General features: G+C 36.0%; 1 protein-coding gene across 1 annotated transcript in view; it reads right to left on the bottom strand.

The window, feature by feature from the left end:
- LOC149783550 (uncharacterized) overlaps positions 1-18,917 on the bottom strand; it is an 83,763-nt gene that overhangs the window by 38,768 nt on the left and 26,078 nt on the right. Inside the window, exon 2 of the mRNA XM_089932863.1 lies at positions 138-427. Within this exon, the coding sequence (XP_089788989.1) occupies positions 138-405 (268 nt within the window). The 5' untranslated portion in view covers positions 406-427. The remainder of the gene's footprint in view (positions 1-137; positions 428-18,917) is intronic.

Genomic DNA, 18,917 nt, shown 5'->3' with positions numbered 1-18,917 from the left:
GGAATATATTCTAAATAGGCAAGAAAAGTATTATACAACCCAAATTGCTCCAAATAAATTGCGCCGGTCACATCTCAACCTTTCATGTGTAAAGATAGTACACTTAATGAACAAGAATATTGGTTGTATTAACTTACCTCTTTTACAGTTTTTGCGTTCCTTGTACCTCTGGGACATGCAAATAAGAACGACATGTGCATTTTCTATGCCTTTAGCCATACTAGTGGACAATTCTTGTCCCATGTCTTCAAGATCCATCCATGTGATATATCCGTTATTCTCAAGCTGGTTCTTGATCCAAAGAACTTTTTGCTGTTGGCTTCTGTCGTAGCTTATCATAACGTGTCCCATCGTGGTATTCGCTCTTTCAAGGCTGCTCTTCCTCATACTTTTAGTAGTGGACATGATTTTACTTTTCTTGAGCACACTTAAATGAAAGAAGTCATAATAAACCAGATTGAAAGATAATTTAACGTAGTCTCATGTACTCTAATAGTACAATAGATGTATCCCAATAACATTTTAGGCATTATAATATTCCCTTTCCACTGTCCACTTTTTCACATTCACTATTTGTTCGCTTCACTTTGCTACTCTGAGGTGAAGACGTAACCAATATCACGTTTCAAGTAACGATTGTTTGATAACTAATGGAAATATGCCACAGGCAAAACCTGTTGTTGTTGTTGTTGTGGGGTTTAACGCCATTTTTCAGCACGATAGGCTATACATGGCGGCCAGTATTAATGGTGGAGGAAGAACCCGGAAAACCCCGGAAAGAACCACCGACCCACGAGAAGCTACTGGCAGGCTTTCTCACATGCCCACATTGGCTGAATCTTAGACTCGAACCGCCGCAGACAGAGGTGAGATGGCAGTGATCCGTAACGAAGAGCGCTTTAGACCACTCGGCCACAGGCAAAACCTAATCAGCACACTGATATAAGTGATACTGAAGACGTGTGTCCAAACAGATAACATTTTATATCAGCTTTCGTATCACAATGGATATATTTCACTTTGTGCATTAGTAGAACATGCGTTTTTTCCATATAATTAACAATTGTCTGATTGCATATCCCTTTTTCCCTTATATATACATAATCATATGGAGAATAACAATTCTATCAAGTGCACTCGATCCAGCAAGGGATCACGTATGTCAGGGATTGATTAAGATAAATGCAATAAACTGACAGCGAACAGTGCGAAACTAGTATCTAGCCAGACTGAGCTAGAAAATTTTCTGGTCTATATCATATGTTGACAGGCTTTGCACCTCTTATCGCCACAGAGGCCAACTTGACTAGGGTGGTCCTGATTAGTGATTGGCGTTAGCTTGGCCCTGACTAGTATGTCCTTGAGGTTTTTTGGTCTTCGGTAGGCGACTACAGTTATATTACGGAGGATCAACTTTAGTGCGTACGACCATTATACGATGGGCCAGTGTTTCCCGATGATTTTACCTACTTTGGGGTTGTCTGCATGGTAGGTCAGGATAAATGGGTTTTGCTTGTTTACCCTTTGGGTTGCTTGTGTAATCAGGTCTTTGTCGTAGCCTCGGTAGATTAAATGATTAAAACCCTGTCAACATATGATAGAGACCAAGACCTTTTCTAGCACAGTGACTAGAGACACATTAAACATACATGGTCCAAACGAAACGTGCAAAACAGAGAATGTCATTTATCTCATCACATGTAAGATCTGTAGCCTTCAGTATGTCGGAGAAACTGAAAAGCTACACAGAAGGCTCAACCTCCATTGATCTGATTGGATGACAAAGAAGTTGTACAGAAGCTCGGTTGCAGAACACTTATCCTCCCCTGGCCACACTTTCAGTGATATAGCGCTTATTGCAATTGCTCACAACCCCTGCTGGAGTCCCCAAACGAGAAAAGAAAAGTAATCTTACTGGATACGCCACCTTATCACATTGAAACCAAGCGGTTTAAGCCAAGAAGACTAGAAAAAGACAACCATGCACAAATAAAATTATCTCTTGCATCCGACACATTTTCTTTTAAATAATTCTCTAAATGTGCCTAATAGCCTATGACTTCTACAACAATGAAATATCTGGGATATAGTTTGCGCTTACATAAATTTACTTAAAATAACAGATGTCCTTATGGCTCAGCAATTTCTAGGTCAACACAAATATTTTCCGGCATCAGCAACAAGCTGAAATAAAATAGTTGAAACATAATAAACTTAAAAGTTTGAATTCCTGCAGAAACAGCCATGTAAAGTTTCGCAAACATAATCATTTTTCTGGTTTGTTTGTTTGTCTTGTCTATGTTTTGTATTTGCCTTTGAAAAAGATTCATTAAAGAGTTGAAAGCGCTCATGCTAGTTAGATACTAGTTTCACACTGTTCGTTGTCAGTTTATTGCATATATATATATATATATATATATATATATATATATATATATATATATATATATATATATATATATATAACACAATAATTTGTACGAATGGGCAATAATGCATCCGTTACTAGTTGGTGGGTTTCTGGAGATTGATCATAGACAAGCTTTGCTTTTCTCAAGCACAATCGACTACAATAGCAACAGCGTCAATGGATATTTCTTTAAAGTTGATTTAGAATGCTATTAGCAAATTCATCACACTCATAATGATTATTCATTAGCACCAGAAGTGTTGTAAGTAACTGGTGAGTGGTTTTCACCTGATCAATGTACAGTCATTGGTGAATCAGGACGTAACTTTATATAATGCACCAAGCTTGCTCCAAATCTCAGGACCAAACACAATTATGTATTACACGTAGGAAAGCTACAGTTGTAAAAATAACAGGTCATTGGAAATGCATGTAAGTAAAGTCTATGGAGTGCTTGGATTTCACCCAGAAGCTTGAATGTCCCCATTCATTCCACTAAAAACGAATCTGAGGACAAAGCCCAAGAACCACTTTTCAAACACATTTCTTTAAACTCATAAACAATACAGTATTTGGCAAAACAATGGAGAATTTACAAAAAATAAACGAATCTATCTTGTTCGTGATAGTGATGAAGTTAAGCTTCAAAACTATATTGCTACTCTGACACTTGAATCTCGAAAAATATTTGATGGCGAACTTGTCTTGGATAGTGAAAAGCAATGCTCAAGTTGACAAACCTATGTTGATTCATAAGTATTTTACGTATCAAAGCTGTTCATACATGAGTTTTATTACGACAAGATCAAATAGTTTGACTGAAATTGTGTCAGGTTTATTTATACTGACACCGACTCACTGCTGATGCATATAACGTCCAATGATGTTTATCATGAGATCGTATCAAGCTTACTAGCGATGAAATGTGAGGACAACGATTATCAACCAAAAACACCTATTGTTTAGCAGCAAAAATAAAATGGTTGTTGGCGAATTTAATGACAATGTTCAGGCAAACCAATCGAAGAATATCTGAAACTTCTACCTAAATGTACTCGATTGTGGTTGGAACGAAAAATATCAAAAGGTGAAATGCGTGCCAAGGGTTATTGTGCAAAATTATCCCACGCATGATGCGCATGCGGAAGGTCATTTGGGATGTCGAAATAATCGTTCTGCAAAATGCGATCAAATGATTCCAACAATGGCTATGCCACATTTTAAATTACTATGTTCATCACGAACTGTCACACAATGTTCCTTAAACAATGAAGTAATTGATCCGTGCTAATGTTCAGGGTGCATAAATACGCTTAAGTGCATCAGATACTCTCGGAATATCTTGACATCAACCGCTTCATTGAAGCTGCTCAGAACATTGAGAATGGTTAAAGCCTATTTGTATAGTCATCTCAACCACGTAAACATTTTCCTGATATTGGCACGTAAATTTGGCACAATGCGTGTTTGGCTAGCATTTCCCGAGCAGCACAATGCCTCATCTTTGCCTCCCATGCCATTCGTTCAACGGCCGCTTCACCACTTCAGCTGTGAGGACTGTCAAATTTGAGATAAAATCTAATCAACCATTCCATCGACATATTTTACATTCAATGGCTATTTAAAACAAGTTTGGGCTTCTTACCCCCTTCTGATAAACTATCTGGAAATGTGTTCGTCTAGTTTTGGATTAATTGCATCTAGGTCATGAATGAGATCTAGAGATGCATATTGACATACATGGATGTGGTTTTATAATCAAAGATTTATATCGACATTACGTCGGTAATATAATACATCGACATGAATAATAACATGATTTTGGTTGGTTCTTACAATAACGTTGTAAATCAAGCCGTGTGCATGGCCTAAAGTAACTGTATTTAGGAATATGTTTTTTACTAGGGCATTTACTACATGATACTTTGGGTAATTTCGTTAATGCGTCAGTGACATCACCGCCGACCACTTTTTAAACCGGAACTTTTAGTTGCACCGATAAGCCTGGAGATGTAATAAACGTAAACGTCTTGCTCCAGATCAAACACAAGTTCAAGTAAACGGATTGCGAACGTTACGATTGAACTCGAGTTGCATTTGCATTACGATGTTTCATGAGATACCTCACACACTATAAACAAATGACTGTGTTATATACAACAATTGTAATAATGAACGGCATTACGAGAAATGAAATTCAAGTTTATAGATTTGTCTGCCCAAGCAGCACCCAAACCAGCGAAGCAGTGTTTCGATGGAACCAGTTCAAACTCAGCTCGCGTATTAATCAGTGATCCCGTCGGATCCTTAATAACTCAAATGTTATTAAATATGATTTTGAGATGCTTAGTACGCGATTGCGCCATTGGCCGATGATCAACCATGTTATGAAGTTCTCAAAAGGTTAAACAAAATGCGCTGAGATGTGTTGCAACTGTACGGTCTTAACTAGGTGACTAAAGAGCAAAAGCAAACAAGATTTGTTTTAAAAATCTAAAATATGATTAATTTCCCTAAAATAGAAAGTGAAAGAATAAAAAAAATAACTTACAGTATGGTGAACGAAATATCAAGGTACTAAACATTGTATCAATTCCAAAAGTATGGATTAAGCCAAATTAGTTCCAACAGTTTACAAATAATGTCATGCAGTGTACTAATGTATTAACAGTACAGAAGAATAGCGACGCGATAATCCCAAAATTTCTTTGAAATGAAGTAATGGTAATTCAGGAACAGCTATTAAAGATTCCAGATTTCTTCATCTGCATTGACAATATTTCCCTGACAGCAATTTCTTTTCTCAATTAATCGGAATACTTCAAGCACTATAAGTCACTGCGTTTTCTACAATTTAATTGGATGTAAACTGTCACGAAATACTGGATTTTTTTTACACATCGATATATTCTGCGGAATATTTTTGCTTCCTATTTCCAATCATTTTATACAATATTGTATCTGTATTAACGCCTTACACTATAATAATAACATAAAAGGCCCCACCCACCAAACCCTGTCAGTTCTGATCAAAATATACCAACCCCAGATTAAAATCGATCATTAGAAGTTGAAACAATGGAATTGCACAGACCTTCCTTCACTCCCACACTCACCCCTTGTGCTGAAGAAGGCATAAGACAGGCTTTACAAGCCAGTCTTAAGAATTTATTGCATCTCGCTTCAATAACATGTTCCGGCAGCTGTTAAATGTCAAGGTCTTATGACGATCAAGAGATCTCACTAAAAAGGACTCGAGTTTGATTTTGAAAGACTGAAATGCGCATTAAGCAAGAACAACGAATGCCATACACAAGCATAGTGTTGAAAACAATAATAGTCTGGTTTAAACAGCGTCAATCATTTAGTTAAAGTTTTTAAAACTAATTATAGAGCTCCTTAGATAACTGGCATTACCCGCTCTGACATTATACCCTATATTACTACGTAAAAATTGACCACTCTTGACTAACAAAGATGGGGCTATGTATTCTCTCGCAGTAAAGAGACTAGCGAAAGCAAACTTCAAGCTACCTCAGAGTGAACGCTTTCTCATGAAACCTGCTGCTAAGATGACAGAAATAAAGTACATTGAAACTATAAGGATTAAATGATCATGGCTGGGCATTCATCAATGTGTAAATTTTACCTAATCTCTCACAAATTTAACATAAGGTCCTTTGGATTTTTTTAAATTTGTGAGTGAACAGGTAAATTTTACACATCGATAAATGCGGATTTTATTTTACCATTGAGTGTCATTATGTAACAATATGTACATAGAAAAATACCCAATCATGATCATTTAATCCTATACTGAAAATTCTTTTTTCAATATACCTTGAGCATAACTATTAGATGCTTGATACATTTTATGTTTTGAACGAACTGAAATTTTTTCAGTGCAGGCCTTATCAGCATGAAGATGCAAAACTAAACAAACATACGCTTGACCTAGAGAAATAAGTTGTTTAGGAACATTTCTGATTAATGCTGATATTAAAAAATTATATTTAATTCCAGTATTTGTTTTGACCGAGTTTTCTACAATTTGATTGGATGTAAACGGTCACGTGATAAGGATCAGTCATTTATTTCCAAATCTAATAATTCTGCGGACTATTTTTGCTTCAATGTTTCCGTGTAATTTTATACGAAGTTTATCTATATCAACGCCTTACACCATAATAATAACAATAAACCCCCACCCACCAAACCCTGTGATTTCCGATCAAAATGTACACAAAACCCCTGATTAAAATCGCCGATTAGAAGTTAAAACACTGGAACTGCATAGACCTTCTTTCACTCCAACATTACCTCTTTTGCTGAAGAAGGGATATGGCAGGCTTTACAAGCCAATCTACGAAAGTAATGCATTTTACTTCAATAACATGTTCAAGCAGCTATCATTAAAGGTCAGGGTCATATGACCATCAAGGGATCTCACTACAAATGGACACGAGTTTGCTTTTGAAAGATCGAAATGATGCAGAAAGCAAGAACAACGAGTGCAATAGAAATGCATGCCGTATGCCGTATGGACTGTTCAGTGGTGATAAAAAGTGATCATTATGTGGATGATATTATTTCAGAACTGTTATAAATTATTCGAAAGAATTCTTGAAAACGCCATCTTGATGACGTCATGGTTCTTGGATGACGAGTACCTATCCGGTATTGCACATTATAACAGATTTTTCATTCGTTTAGGACTTTCATGGAGCTTTATAAGGACTCATTTGGATTTACTTAATTATACTGTAAGTTCCTCTCACATTTTTCACTTATCACTTTAATGATTAAATTGTTTGTTGAGTTTTACAAAACTTGTTGGTTTTGCTTCTTTTATGTTACTAGTTTGGGTCGTAACAACATCATTAACTTTTTCTTTAAAAAAATTAAGAAGTGATCTTAACAAGCTTCTTAGTTAGCTGGCATGGTCCGCCCTGACACTCTACGCTACATAAAAGTCGACACTCTTGCCTAACGAAGATGAAGCTATGAAATATGCCGCGGGAAGAGACAAATGAAAGGAAACTTCAATCTACCTAAAAATGAACGCTTTGTTAGTGAAATCTGCTGATATGATGACGGAAAGAAAGTAAGTTAGAGTTATACGGATTAAATTATCTTGATTTGGTTTTGATCCATGAGTAAATGTTACCAAATCACTCACAAAGTTAACATAAAGTCATTCGGACTTTAATTACTTTGTAAGGATTCAGGAAAAATTTGTACATTGATAATACCCAACCACGATCACATAATCCTTTAATAAATAAGAACATGCATATGTGTGTAATGGCCCTGTTAGAATCTTGTGGCATTAAATATTTTGTATTGTTCATGTCTGTCTTCAAATACTTTAACAGAGCTCCAGATCTGGCTCTTCTTGTATGTATTGGCTGTGTATAAAATGTACAAAGTTTCGAGAACATAGACCTTTCGGCAATATAATCCATGCCTTAAAACTATATTTGCTATACGTTTATGATAACGCATCTTGCTGAATTAATTACCGAAACGTTTAAACTGCAAATAAGTGGAATTTACTATAACGCTGGTACAGTATTATTATTTAAATACAACTCCAGTTTTATGGAGTGTATCCTTTTTTTCGTGTTGTTACTATAATACATTTCTGGATTTGCATGTGGTTTTATAATATTTAGTTTATTGCTCTCTTTTTTCAATTTTTCAGTGAGAAAACCCACCTGTCATGTGTAAAAGATCTGACTGATTTCAGGGGCGACGAAAGTAAGCTTAGTATGGATTTTTAATCAAATTTGTGGGAGTTGGGATTATTTTGCAGTATGTGAATGCTTAATATGACTTATGATTTCATACTATCAGGAATTAAGTAACCTTGACCCTTGTGATGAGAAATTTCCAGAATTCTTTTATCATGTTTTCTTAAATACCTTATTACAGGATATATTTGTTTAACATTAATTCTGTTTTAGAATTCAAAGTTATCAAAATTTACTAATGGATGTCGCGTTGTGCATTTTCCATGTTTATTCGTTTTGTGTAAATGGCACTTTGTGCAGTTGAGGGAAGTTTCCGATTGTTTACTTCATAATTGCTCATTATTACTTTAACATCTGACAAATGGAATCAATCGTTTAGTTCTGTTCAGTTAAAATTTGAGGGAAATTTATTCATGTAAATTATTTACTGGAATTATGAAGTCCTCATTGACATATGACTAAATATATATTTTGAAATTATTGTGAATTAATCAAGGGTATTTTGGATAAAGTCACTGTAATATATCAAGACTGTTAGCACAATAGCGCATGCGAAGCTACTGGTAAATTAGAATTCAGTTGTAATACCAATGGAATTCATTCGGAACAAAATATATTTTTGAACTTGTGATACAACCGTAAAGCCTTTTGGGACTCACAACACTGCAAGTTGTTTTTAAATTTTCACTTTGCATTCTTCCCGTGGGTCGGATGTTCTTCCCGGGTTTTCCCGGGATCTTCCTCCACCAGTCATACCGGCCTCCACGTATAGCGTAGCATGTGCTGCATAATGGCATTAAACCAAACAACAGCAGTAAACAGCAACATCACATCACTTTGTATTCTAGGAAAATAAATGTTATGTCATGAATTTTACAAAAATGTGTTAGTTTTCGCTTTGATTGTGTAATTAGCTTAAAACCCAAGAGCCGCGCAATATATATATATATATATATATATATATATATATATATATATATATATATATATATATATATATCGAACGATTCCCATATATCAAAGAGTAGTTCTATCATGATAATAATTAACCGCGGCCCTCTTAAATACTTAGTTTTATCGAATCGGGCCTTCCATAAAATCAAATTAAGATAGAAATGTCAAAATCTTACAATTTACCCTCTATCAAAAAAATTAATGTACAGCTAGTTTTTTGCCAAGCGGTGTAAATGATGTTTCTTGTTGATCAGTGGTAAGTTGAGTATCATGATTGTCCATAGTTATCATTCCAATATTTTTTCCAAACATTAGTGTTTGTGGTTGAGTGATAGGAAGATGTGTAACAGGACGAATTCTTGGTCTTCCTGATCCTGGTCTTGTTCCACCAGATTGTTTCCAGTTACTATTGAGTAATACTCTAAGATCATTCTCCCCCAGTGTAAGGTTCCCCCTCACCATCTAATATTTGTTTGAGTTGTTCTGAAAGTGATCTATCTTTCTTGAGTATTTGAAGTTTTTCATACTCAGTAAGAAAAAAAAAACATTTTTATATGATCTAATTATTCGATCTGATCGAATGTTATTAGCAAAATCTTTTTATTTGATGTTTTTCTCGTGTCTGTTTCGATGTTATTCCGAAACGCTTCAATTTGAACTTGTATTATTTATGGATTATTTTCAAGTTCTCCAGGAATATCAGGTAACACAGGTATTTCTGCTATTTTCTTCTGGACTTGATATTGTATGTTTCATATATCCATAAATATCCTTCATCCATTTCAGACGTGTTCGTGGATGAACATCCGCGGCTGACATTGTTCTGAAATTTCATGTCTGATAGGTGTATCAATGGTTCACAAATGATCGTAGAAACGTTCGATCGGTAACATTAATGTCAGTGGTCTGATCAAAGACATGCAATATTTTCATGACTTCCGCGAGGGGTTTGGAGAAATTAGCCAACTTATAATTTTTATAGTGATCATGCTAATTTCACCAAGGGCGACATACAGAAGTTTATAGACCGATCTGATATTTCTATGGTCAATTTGGATAATTTCTCCAAGGTCATACATCTCATATACGTCATTGATGGGGCAATACAAATATTATAATCCTTACATAAATGTTCGATAATAGATAATCATGATCGAACGTGTCATTGATATGTTTCAATATTTTTATATCCTCCGCGGTTTTTTTTCTTATGGTGTGAATTCTGCCATAATGACTATAAAAATTATAAATGGGCCAGAATTCACAAAGTGACATGCAGATACCTCTATGTTCAGATCACATCTGTATGATTAAATGTGGCCATTGAACGTTTGTAATACCCATTTTAACATTATTATACTGACGCATAGGATTTTTCTGGCCCACGTCGACGTCGATGATCTTTTTCATTAATTATTTTTCGATTTTATTTGTCGGGTTACATATATAACATGTATCACCACGCAGGAGCAAAAATCACAAATATGCCTGACCTGATCGCGGCCATCAAACGAAAATTTGAGAATCTACGCATCGATGATCTTGGGTCGGACAAAATTTTATTGACATTTCCGCCGATGATGGCGTTACGCATAAGGACATATCACTAAAGTGACGTACGACAGAGATCTCATTCACAATAATGCACATTCATGACTCCACGGAGATAAACTCCTGGAACTCTTCGGCGTTGTGGCAAAAAATATAATCTGAATCGAGAATCCAGGTAATAATGATCCGAAAATTAAACTACTGTTTCTGCAGCATATGGACGTGTTTCACCGATTATCTTCTTGATATCGGTCGGTTTCATGTGCTTGATAATGTCGATGATCGCGTTGATGTTTAACACATCGTTGACGACCATGTAATGATCCACTGCGATGAGCTTTGGCATTTGTGTCCTAGCGCGACTAGATATATCAATTTATCGGACGTAGAATGTTCACTTTTTTGTCGAGCTTGTTCTACGGCAAATTTAGCTTCGATTGCACGGAGATCTTTCATGTTCATGCACGGATTTGATTCCTTAAGATTCCTTAAGATACTTTTTTGTCTCTGTGAAAACTTTACCTAACAAATGTAAATTTGAATCTCTGATCGAGTTCATTTGTCACCAAAATGATATGCGCGGTCGATCCCGATCACATCAACGATTGGACATTTTTATGATGATTCTAACGCGTTAAGTTTTCTAAGAACTCCGGAAATAAATTTCTGACCAGCATCGTCGATGCCAAGGAATAATGTATGTACTTCACCGGGGCGTGAAGCAAATAATATCATGAATGTTATCATGTTGTCTATGGTTATTTGGCTGTTAAAATCGTTGACGTTCATGATCAACCATGGTTCGTTGATGTGCGGGGGAATATCAATCCCCGTGGCCGACCTTACATTGAGAGATCGATCAAGAGATTCATTATGTTGGTATGTAATACTTGATCTGAATATCCAATCGACTATTTCACTGACATCGTTGTGTTGTTGAACAGACCATTTTTATCGCATTTCTTAATCGTGTGAGATTTACCGTGGCAGAACCTGAATTTGTGTATTTGATACGATTATAGTTGACGCAAAATATGCCCTCAGCGTGTGTTCCACGGAGCCGTTTCAAGATCAACTATGATGTCTGATCCAAACACATCGCTGGATATTTTGTTTGCCATTACTCGTCGCGATAGCATTATTATATTGATGTCCGATAAATTAAATCGAAAAATCGTAAATTATTTTTATTATTCAGTTAATGCCTGTCTGGCTTGTAATTGTGTAAATGCATCGACACGTGCTTGTAGATTCTTGTTATACGTGACCAATTCTTTCGAATATCTTCGTGACACTTTTGCGGCGGCAACAACACGTTGTTGACGGTCTCGTTCAATGAAGTTCAATTTGGTTCGACAACATTGATATTTATGGTCGTGTAATATTATAATATAACGCTCGCAGGACTAGAATACGTCAAAGACAAACAACAAAACATCCATGCTGATAATTATTTACCAGTCACAATAGCATTTTCGGCTGTTCCATCGGTGTCTTACGATTTGGTCAAGAATAAAACATACGTGGATACGCTGTCTTAATTGGAAAGATGTATTTGGTTTGATACCAAGATATTTTTATCCGCCATCAGGATCAAAATGTGAATTTATAATGATTGTGTCATCGATATATATAATACATCGTATTATCCCTATAATGTAACATATTCCGGAGATATGTCAAACGAATGGGTTACCGCTGGTGTTATAAATAATTTCTGGATCAATGTTGAATGTCCGTCACCCGTCGCAGTATGGACATTTATAGTACGAGGTCGACACAATGGAACTGAACGATTGCTTGTTTGGACATTTGATGGATCAAACAATAATGCAACATGGATAAATTTGTACGACGCGGTAATTCTCCAATAGGTAAAACTGCCACGAAATGTTATACAATGTCAAATACAAATATTACATAATATTTTGTACACGCGCGGAGATTAGTAATCCGGGAATGCCATATTGGCAGATTTTTTCACTTGATGATTTAGCATAAGAATATGTCCAAAGATTAACCTGTTGTAATATTTGCACGGGAATTTTACGATGTCTTACTTGATCCTAACCGTGTAATAGAAAACCCAGCTGAAACAGATGAAATAAATTTTATTGAATGAACTAAACAAGAGAGATCGCGATGAGATATAAAGAATAATCAAGGAGGCCATATAGATGAATATATTAATTACTCATCTGTCCGGTCCATAACAAATCTACAATTTAAGGAGTTATTTTAAAAATATGATGCTGCATCATCAAAATATTGCTCTAACAAATTTAGAAAAAGAAGGAAAATGAAATTTGTCAATGTCTGACTAATACAGCTGATGATTTTAGTATATTTGACGTTCAAAACCTAACCTTTCATGATCTAATTACATCAAGACCTCATGGAGATGATGATTATTACAAAACATGATTTTCAAGTAACAATCAGTTATTTTGGAGACAAAATAAATAATATATTCCATAAATCTGAGATTGCTTAGACTATTTGGGCTTCATTTTGATGACATCGTCACAATATTAGAACATGTGGAAATTGAAATTGATGTTAATGCGGTTGCATCATCATATTTGATAATTGCTGCATCTCTCAAAGATGTTCAAAAATATAGTTACAACATAGATGAAATTAATATAGCATTATAATTTGCTGATCTACTGAATCGACGACTTCAATAATTATCAAAACATGAACTTGAAGAAATTTATAAGAAATTTGATAAATTTGTTGATGTCAACGATTGATTAACAACAATACCTGTCTTTGATAAACATGATACAGTTTGAGAAAAACGAATAAAACAAAAACTAGATCGAGGTGAACTTACATGATTTCTAAATAATAACAAATTAGCTAAACTTGGTAATATTCAGCGTATAAAGATCGGAGGAGACTTAGATGTACCAATTGATGATCATCCTGAATCTGATGACGATAGAAAATGATATAACCTCGGAACCGCAATTGCAATTTTGTTCCATTTTATAAACAAAAGAATCAGTTTTAAATCTAAACGACTGAGTTATTTGATAGGATATATCGATGAAATGTCACAACAACATAACGATCAGATCGAACGACGTATATATACATATGAGCACGCGCGCCTCACGGACGGTGAATAATAGTAAACCAAGGTGGCCACGTCCTCTCTCTTCTGTCCCATTCTATTGTTAAATCATTTGCCTCTCTTTTTCGGTGGTGCTTCAGAATTTAGATTTTAGAAATCATTTTTATTGCTATTATTCTGACCGGTATTGGCAGCATCTACTATTGTAATGAATATCCGGTTATATGGTGTTTATTTAATGAATATCTTCGATGAGAATATACTGGTTCCGACGAAAATAGATGAAATTAACTCTGTGGCATTCCATGTGACCGAGCATTTCACAAATTCTCTACTAGGATTTGGTTTCAGTGAGAAATAACATGCGAAAATATCCCATTGGGAAAACGGTGTTAGGAAATTTTGTGCTAAATTCAATGACGTTTCTGTGCTAGAACGATCACTGAAGACGACAATTATTATCATAACGGTAACCGGAGAAGTTATTCATGATACACGAATATATAGACATAGAAAAGCTAACACCTCCGAGGTAGCTATAACACTTATTGAGCATATTGCTCCAGCATGGTCGGCTGATTAACATTTTCCTTTCAACCACGTTGTTAAATTTTGCCACTTTGATTTACGACGCAATTGCAAAATTTATCAAGAAAGACCTTGTGTCTGTGTGGCTTCTTCAAAGTGAGGTTGATACAAGATCTGATTTTGATCAGTTTGTGCTTTGAAATAGTGATTGTTACAGTACAAAGCACTTTCACGAACAATTAAGTTCCATGGCACAAATGTACACCAATGACCAAGACGTATTTGACGGGTTGACAATAAATTCGTTCACAGACACATTAGCGGTTTCTTATTTCGCAAATGTAAACCATCACCAAAATGTTTTCTCGAGGACGGCCAGTCATCTTTTGTGGAGAATGGCCAAGAGGGTCTTTCGAACACTGATTACAATCTGGATGGTTTTATTTCTTTTGATATGGTTGCGTGTTACATTGCAAGTGATTTTTGGGACGAGGTGAGTGCGTACCATTCCATGGATGTTTTGGTCATCCAAAACATGAAATTACCAGAATTTCAGTGAAACACCACCTTTCAGCAATTGATCTGACTGGGTTTGTTGAAATTAAAGTTTTCAGTTTCCACTGATGTTCATCCGGTTATCCTGGCGTGGTTCTTATGGCACTTTGCCCGGCAAGAATATGGCCGACCAGGAGGTGTTAATGAGGTTCTTAGAGAAACATATTTTGACCGAGTTAACTGTGACGGAACATTTATCACATATAGAGCACAAAACCAATTTTGACATCCTCAGCTCTCTTCTGGGCATCTCGTGAAGACATTTCCACCTGAAGGACATTTGGAACAAAACAATAGTAAATTTGCCCCTGACAACCGTCATAGCCTCGACCCCTATGCGACATATACTAGTTAGTAGATACATGGGGAGGGCTGCTATATTAGCTAGGGGCAGCAACAGCTACCACCAGAGTGCATATTGACAACTATTATTTGCATAGTAAACAATTGCAGTTCAATAATGCTTTTTAGTTAATCTTTCAGCTGATATGTATATGCTAGGTTCATACGCTAATGAATTCAGTACATCCTAGCTTACTGGGTGTAGCATATGACCGTTTAGAATCCAATACGCCATATGTAGTTCAAGACGAACATAACATGCTGTACAACCGAATAAATTAACATGGAAGTAATATAAAACACTTTCCAAAAATGTTCACTCACTTCTATATAACTAAAATTATAGAAGATTATATTTTCCTTAAACGTGCAGAGATGTTATCCACGATATGTTCACTTGGCCATAACATGAATGCTCATTTACAAATCTTATCAACCACGCATTTAACTGTTTATACCATGTCCGTGCATTAACATATTATCAACGAAGCATCTAGCTGTTTAAACCATGGACGTGCATTTACACGTGCTATCCATGTCATGTCAAGCTGATTTTACCATATGTACATCTGCAAATGTAATCCATAAAGTGTCTACCTGGTTTTACAATATGTACATCTGCAAATGTAATCCATAACTTGTCTAGCTGATTTTACAATATGTACATCTGCAAATGTAATCCATAATGTGTCTACCTGATTTTACCATATGTACATCTGCAAATGTAATCCATAACGTGTCTACCTGGTTTTACCATATCTGTGCTATCTATGATGCATCCAACTGCTTATGCCATGCCTGTGCATTTACAAATGCTACCTCCGATATTTATAGCTGTCGCTACCATGACTGATCATTTACAAATTTTATCAATACTATTTACAGCTAGTTATAGATTTAGTTATACCATGTCTGTATTTACAAAACGTTTTGAGCATGCAACGTCTTGTACAGTCTTATATCAATATGAACGAGTGTTACAAGTTGACATCTTCTCTATTAAAAGGAATATATGTTTCTCTCTCTATCTCTACACACACACACACACACACACATAGGCACACAGACATACTGTCAAACTTCTTTTAGGTATACTAAACTTACCTCGTACAGAACTGTAAACTTTTACCTTTCACCGTCAGTATTGCGACGACTAAGCACTACAACAATCGTGCATGCTCGATATATTTAGAATGGACAAGTCACATATAAGTATTAGCAAACAACCTTGAATATCATGACAAAAATACCGTATCTATAACGTTGAAAGTCGATATGATGAGCACTATTCTTTACCAACGCACTCTCCTCCTCAATCCATTATCCATCCCCACACCCCACTTCTCCACCCCCGGCTATTGGAAGATTCTCTTATTCATCAGACTTACAAGCAATTCATGATTGACAACTTAGATGATGACGTATTCACACAGTATGTAAGTGTAAATCGTCGTGTCGAAATAGAGGTGTATGCCTTACAGGATTACACATACGAAGTTAGTTATTAAGAACGCGAAGCACTGTGTGAATAGAAATACTGGGACCTCATTTACCCGTTATTTGTTCGAGGTGGAAAAGACTCGGATGGGATGGTAGTTTCGTCGAAATATATTGCTTTCAATATAATTTGTATATACTTTACAATCCAAAACAATGTCAATGTACAAACTGGCGTATTTAAAACATGCTGATATAGCTTGCTTTGTATGTTAACTAAAATAAGATTTATCTTTGTAGTTGTAAATCAGAATAGTGATTTAAGTCGTAAGGATGAAATATCGTCTCATCGTTATTCTATGTATATGTTTCTACTACACCAGACTATTGGAAAGATAAACACTAAATATGTCAGCACATCAGGTGGCGTGGATATATTTAAATGCATAGAATAAAATAATTGAATTTTTTTCAGGAGCCAGGTTTTCGGGGCATTTAAAGAAAATTAAAATAATAGTTGCGATACTAGTCACATTTCATTACACGTAAATATAAATGTCATCTGCTAGAATGCACAAGTGGTTAAAAGCCATGAGACATAATCACGTGTACTGTAACTGCGTCTGCATTCGCAGGACGTACAAAATATTAGAGACCTTTCGAAGCAGAACAGCTTCTTGTTAGAAATGACTTCCTGCATCCGAAGCGGGAGCTTTAACCACTTAGGCCACCGAAGCGATAAATATTGAAAGATCTGAGAATATTGTTTTTAGTGAGCACAAGCAAATTTTAAAACAGTGCGTAACCTTCATGTATTGGGTACAAGCAAATGTCTAGCGTAGTTAAATTTATTTATGTGCTAAATTGAAACAAATACGACAAAGTTTGCAACTGCAGAATACTTAACAACCAAGTGCGTGATGTTCTCGCAAACGACCTGCACTGAAAGGTCAACGTGAAAACGTTCTCAACAAGTCCACTGACTGTGTTGTTGTTGTTTTTGGGTTTAATACCATTTCTTACATAAATATAGGCCATATATGGCGACTAGTATAAATGGGGGAGGAAGAACCAAGGGGAAACCCCGGCAAGAAACTCGTACATATGTTCGGCCATATCTCCTATATATTGGACCTTCTAACTTACAAGACATTCTAAACGGACATTTATTGTCTCATTCGGATGGCATTGTCATAATAGATATGTGTTAAAGCTCGGGGTACATATGAAACTTAGTGATGTATGGTTATTGTCCACTGTGTCGTTAACTGTCAAAACAATATGGGCTTAACTATCCTGTATGTATTTGATAGCGTCTGTGGCGATATGCACACGAAGCACATGTGTGAGGTTCGGATGTCTGCTGTACACAAATTTGTTGACCAAAACAAATTACTGTCAGCCGTCAGGTCAACTATAGGCAGGTGCTACAATGTAAGAATGGTTTTCTTTTTTGATACTCTTAAACGTAGACGCTAAGAAGGGTCTCCTCTGTGTGTGTGTGTGTGTGTGTGTGTGTGTGTGTGTGTGTGTGACTTGGAGTTTTAACGCAGCTTTAACAATAACATTTCTCAGTCCTATCGCTACTATGTCTGCAATGTGGCAGCTTATAGTGATGTCTAGCACTGGGGCATCATGCCACAGACATGTAGCGTGATGTCCCACCCAGTCACATTATCCTGACACCAGGCCGACCAGTCCTAACACTAACCCCTTAATGCTGAGCGCCAAGCGAGGCAGCTGTTAGTTTCTTTTTTATAAGTCTTTGGTATGACTCGGCCGGTGATTGAACCCACGACTTCCGGCGTCCGAGGCGGACGCTCAAAACCACTAGGTCACCGGAGCTGTAAGAACGGATGTTCCCTATATGGATGCGTCCGCTGAGACAGGTTGCAGTATGCATTCAAGATAATGACAAATCAGAAACAATATCTTTAGGAAAAAAACTATTGACAAAGCCCCTCTTTTAATGACAAAAATGTTTCATATGTAGGTGTTTAGCCAGCTTTATTCCAGAATTAAAAGAAAAATGCATTGGATCAGTTTAAATTGTAGAAGAATAGAGCATTTCATTGTGTGATATCGTGAAACTGTACTATCTGTACGAAATATTAATGTAGTAATAGAGCAGAGGGCTAAGTTGAGTTTGGTAGATTTCTGAGGTTTGATGATTTGGCTTAATCCTTTGACCGTGAATACGACATATGTGCAAGTGCCAAATATTTTTGTCATTGTTTTCACCTGAGTACTGAAAAAAGCTCAAAATGGACACTTCAGTTATCATATTGTTTGAAATGTATGGGGC

The sequence above is a fragment of the Sinohyriopsis cumingii genome, chromosome 14 (assembly GCF_028554795.1).
Source record: "Sinohyriopsis cumingii isolate HCF-2022 chromosome 14, ASM2855479v2, whole genome shotgun sequence".
NCBI classification, from domain to species: domain Eukaryota; kingdom Metazoa; phylum Mollusca; class Bivalvia; order Unionida; family Unionidae; genus Sinohyriopsis; species Sinohyriopsis cumingii.
This window is presented reverse-complemented; position numbering and strand designations above follow the sequence as displayed.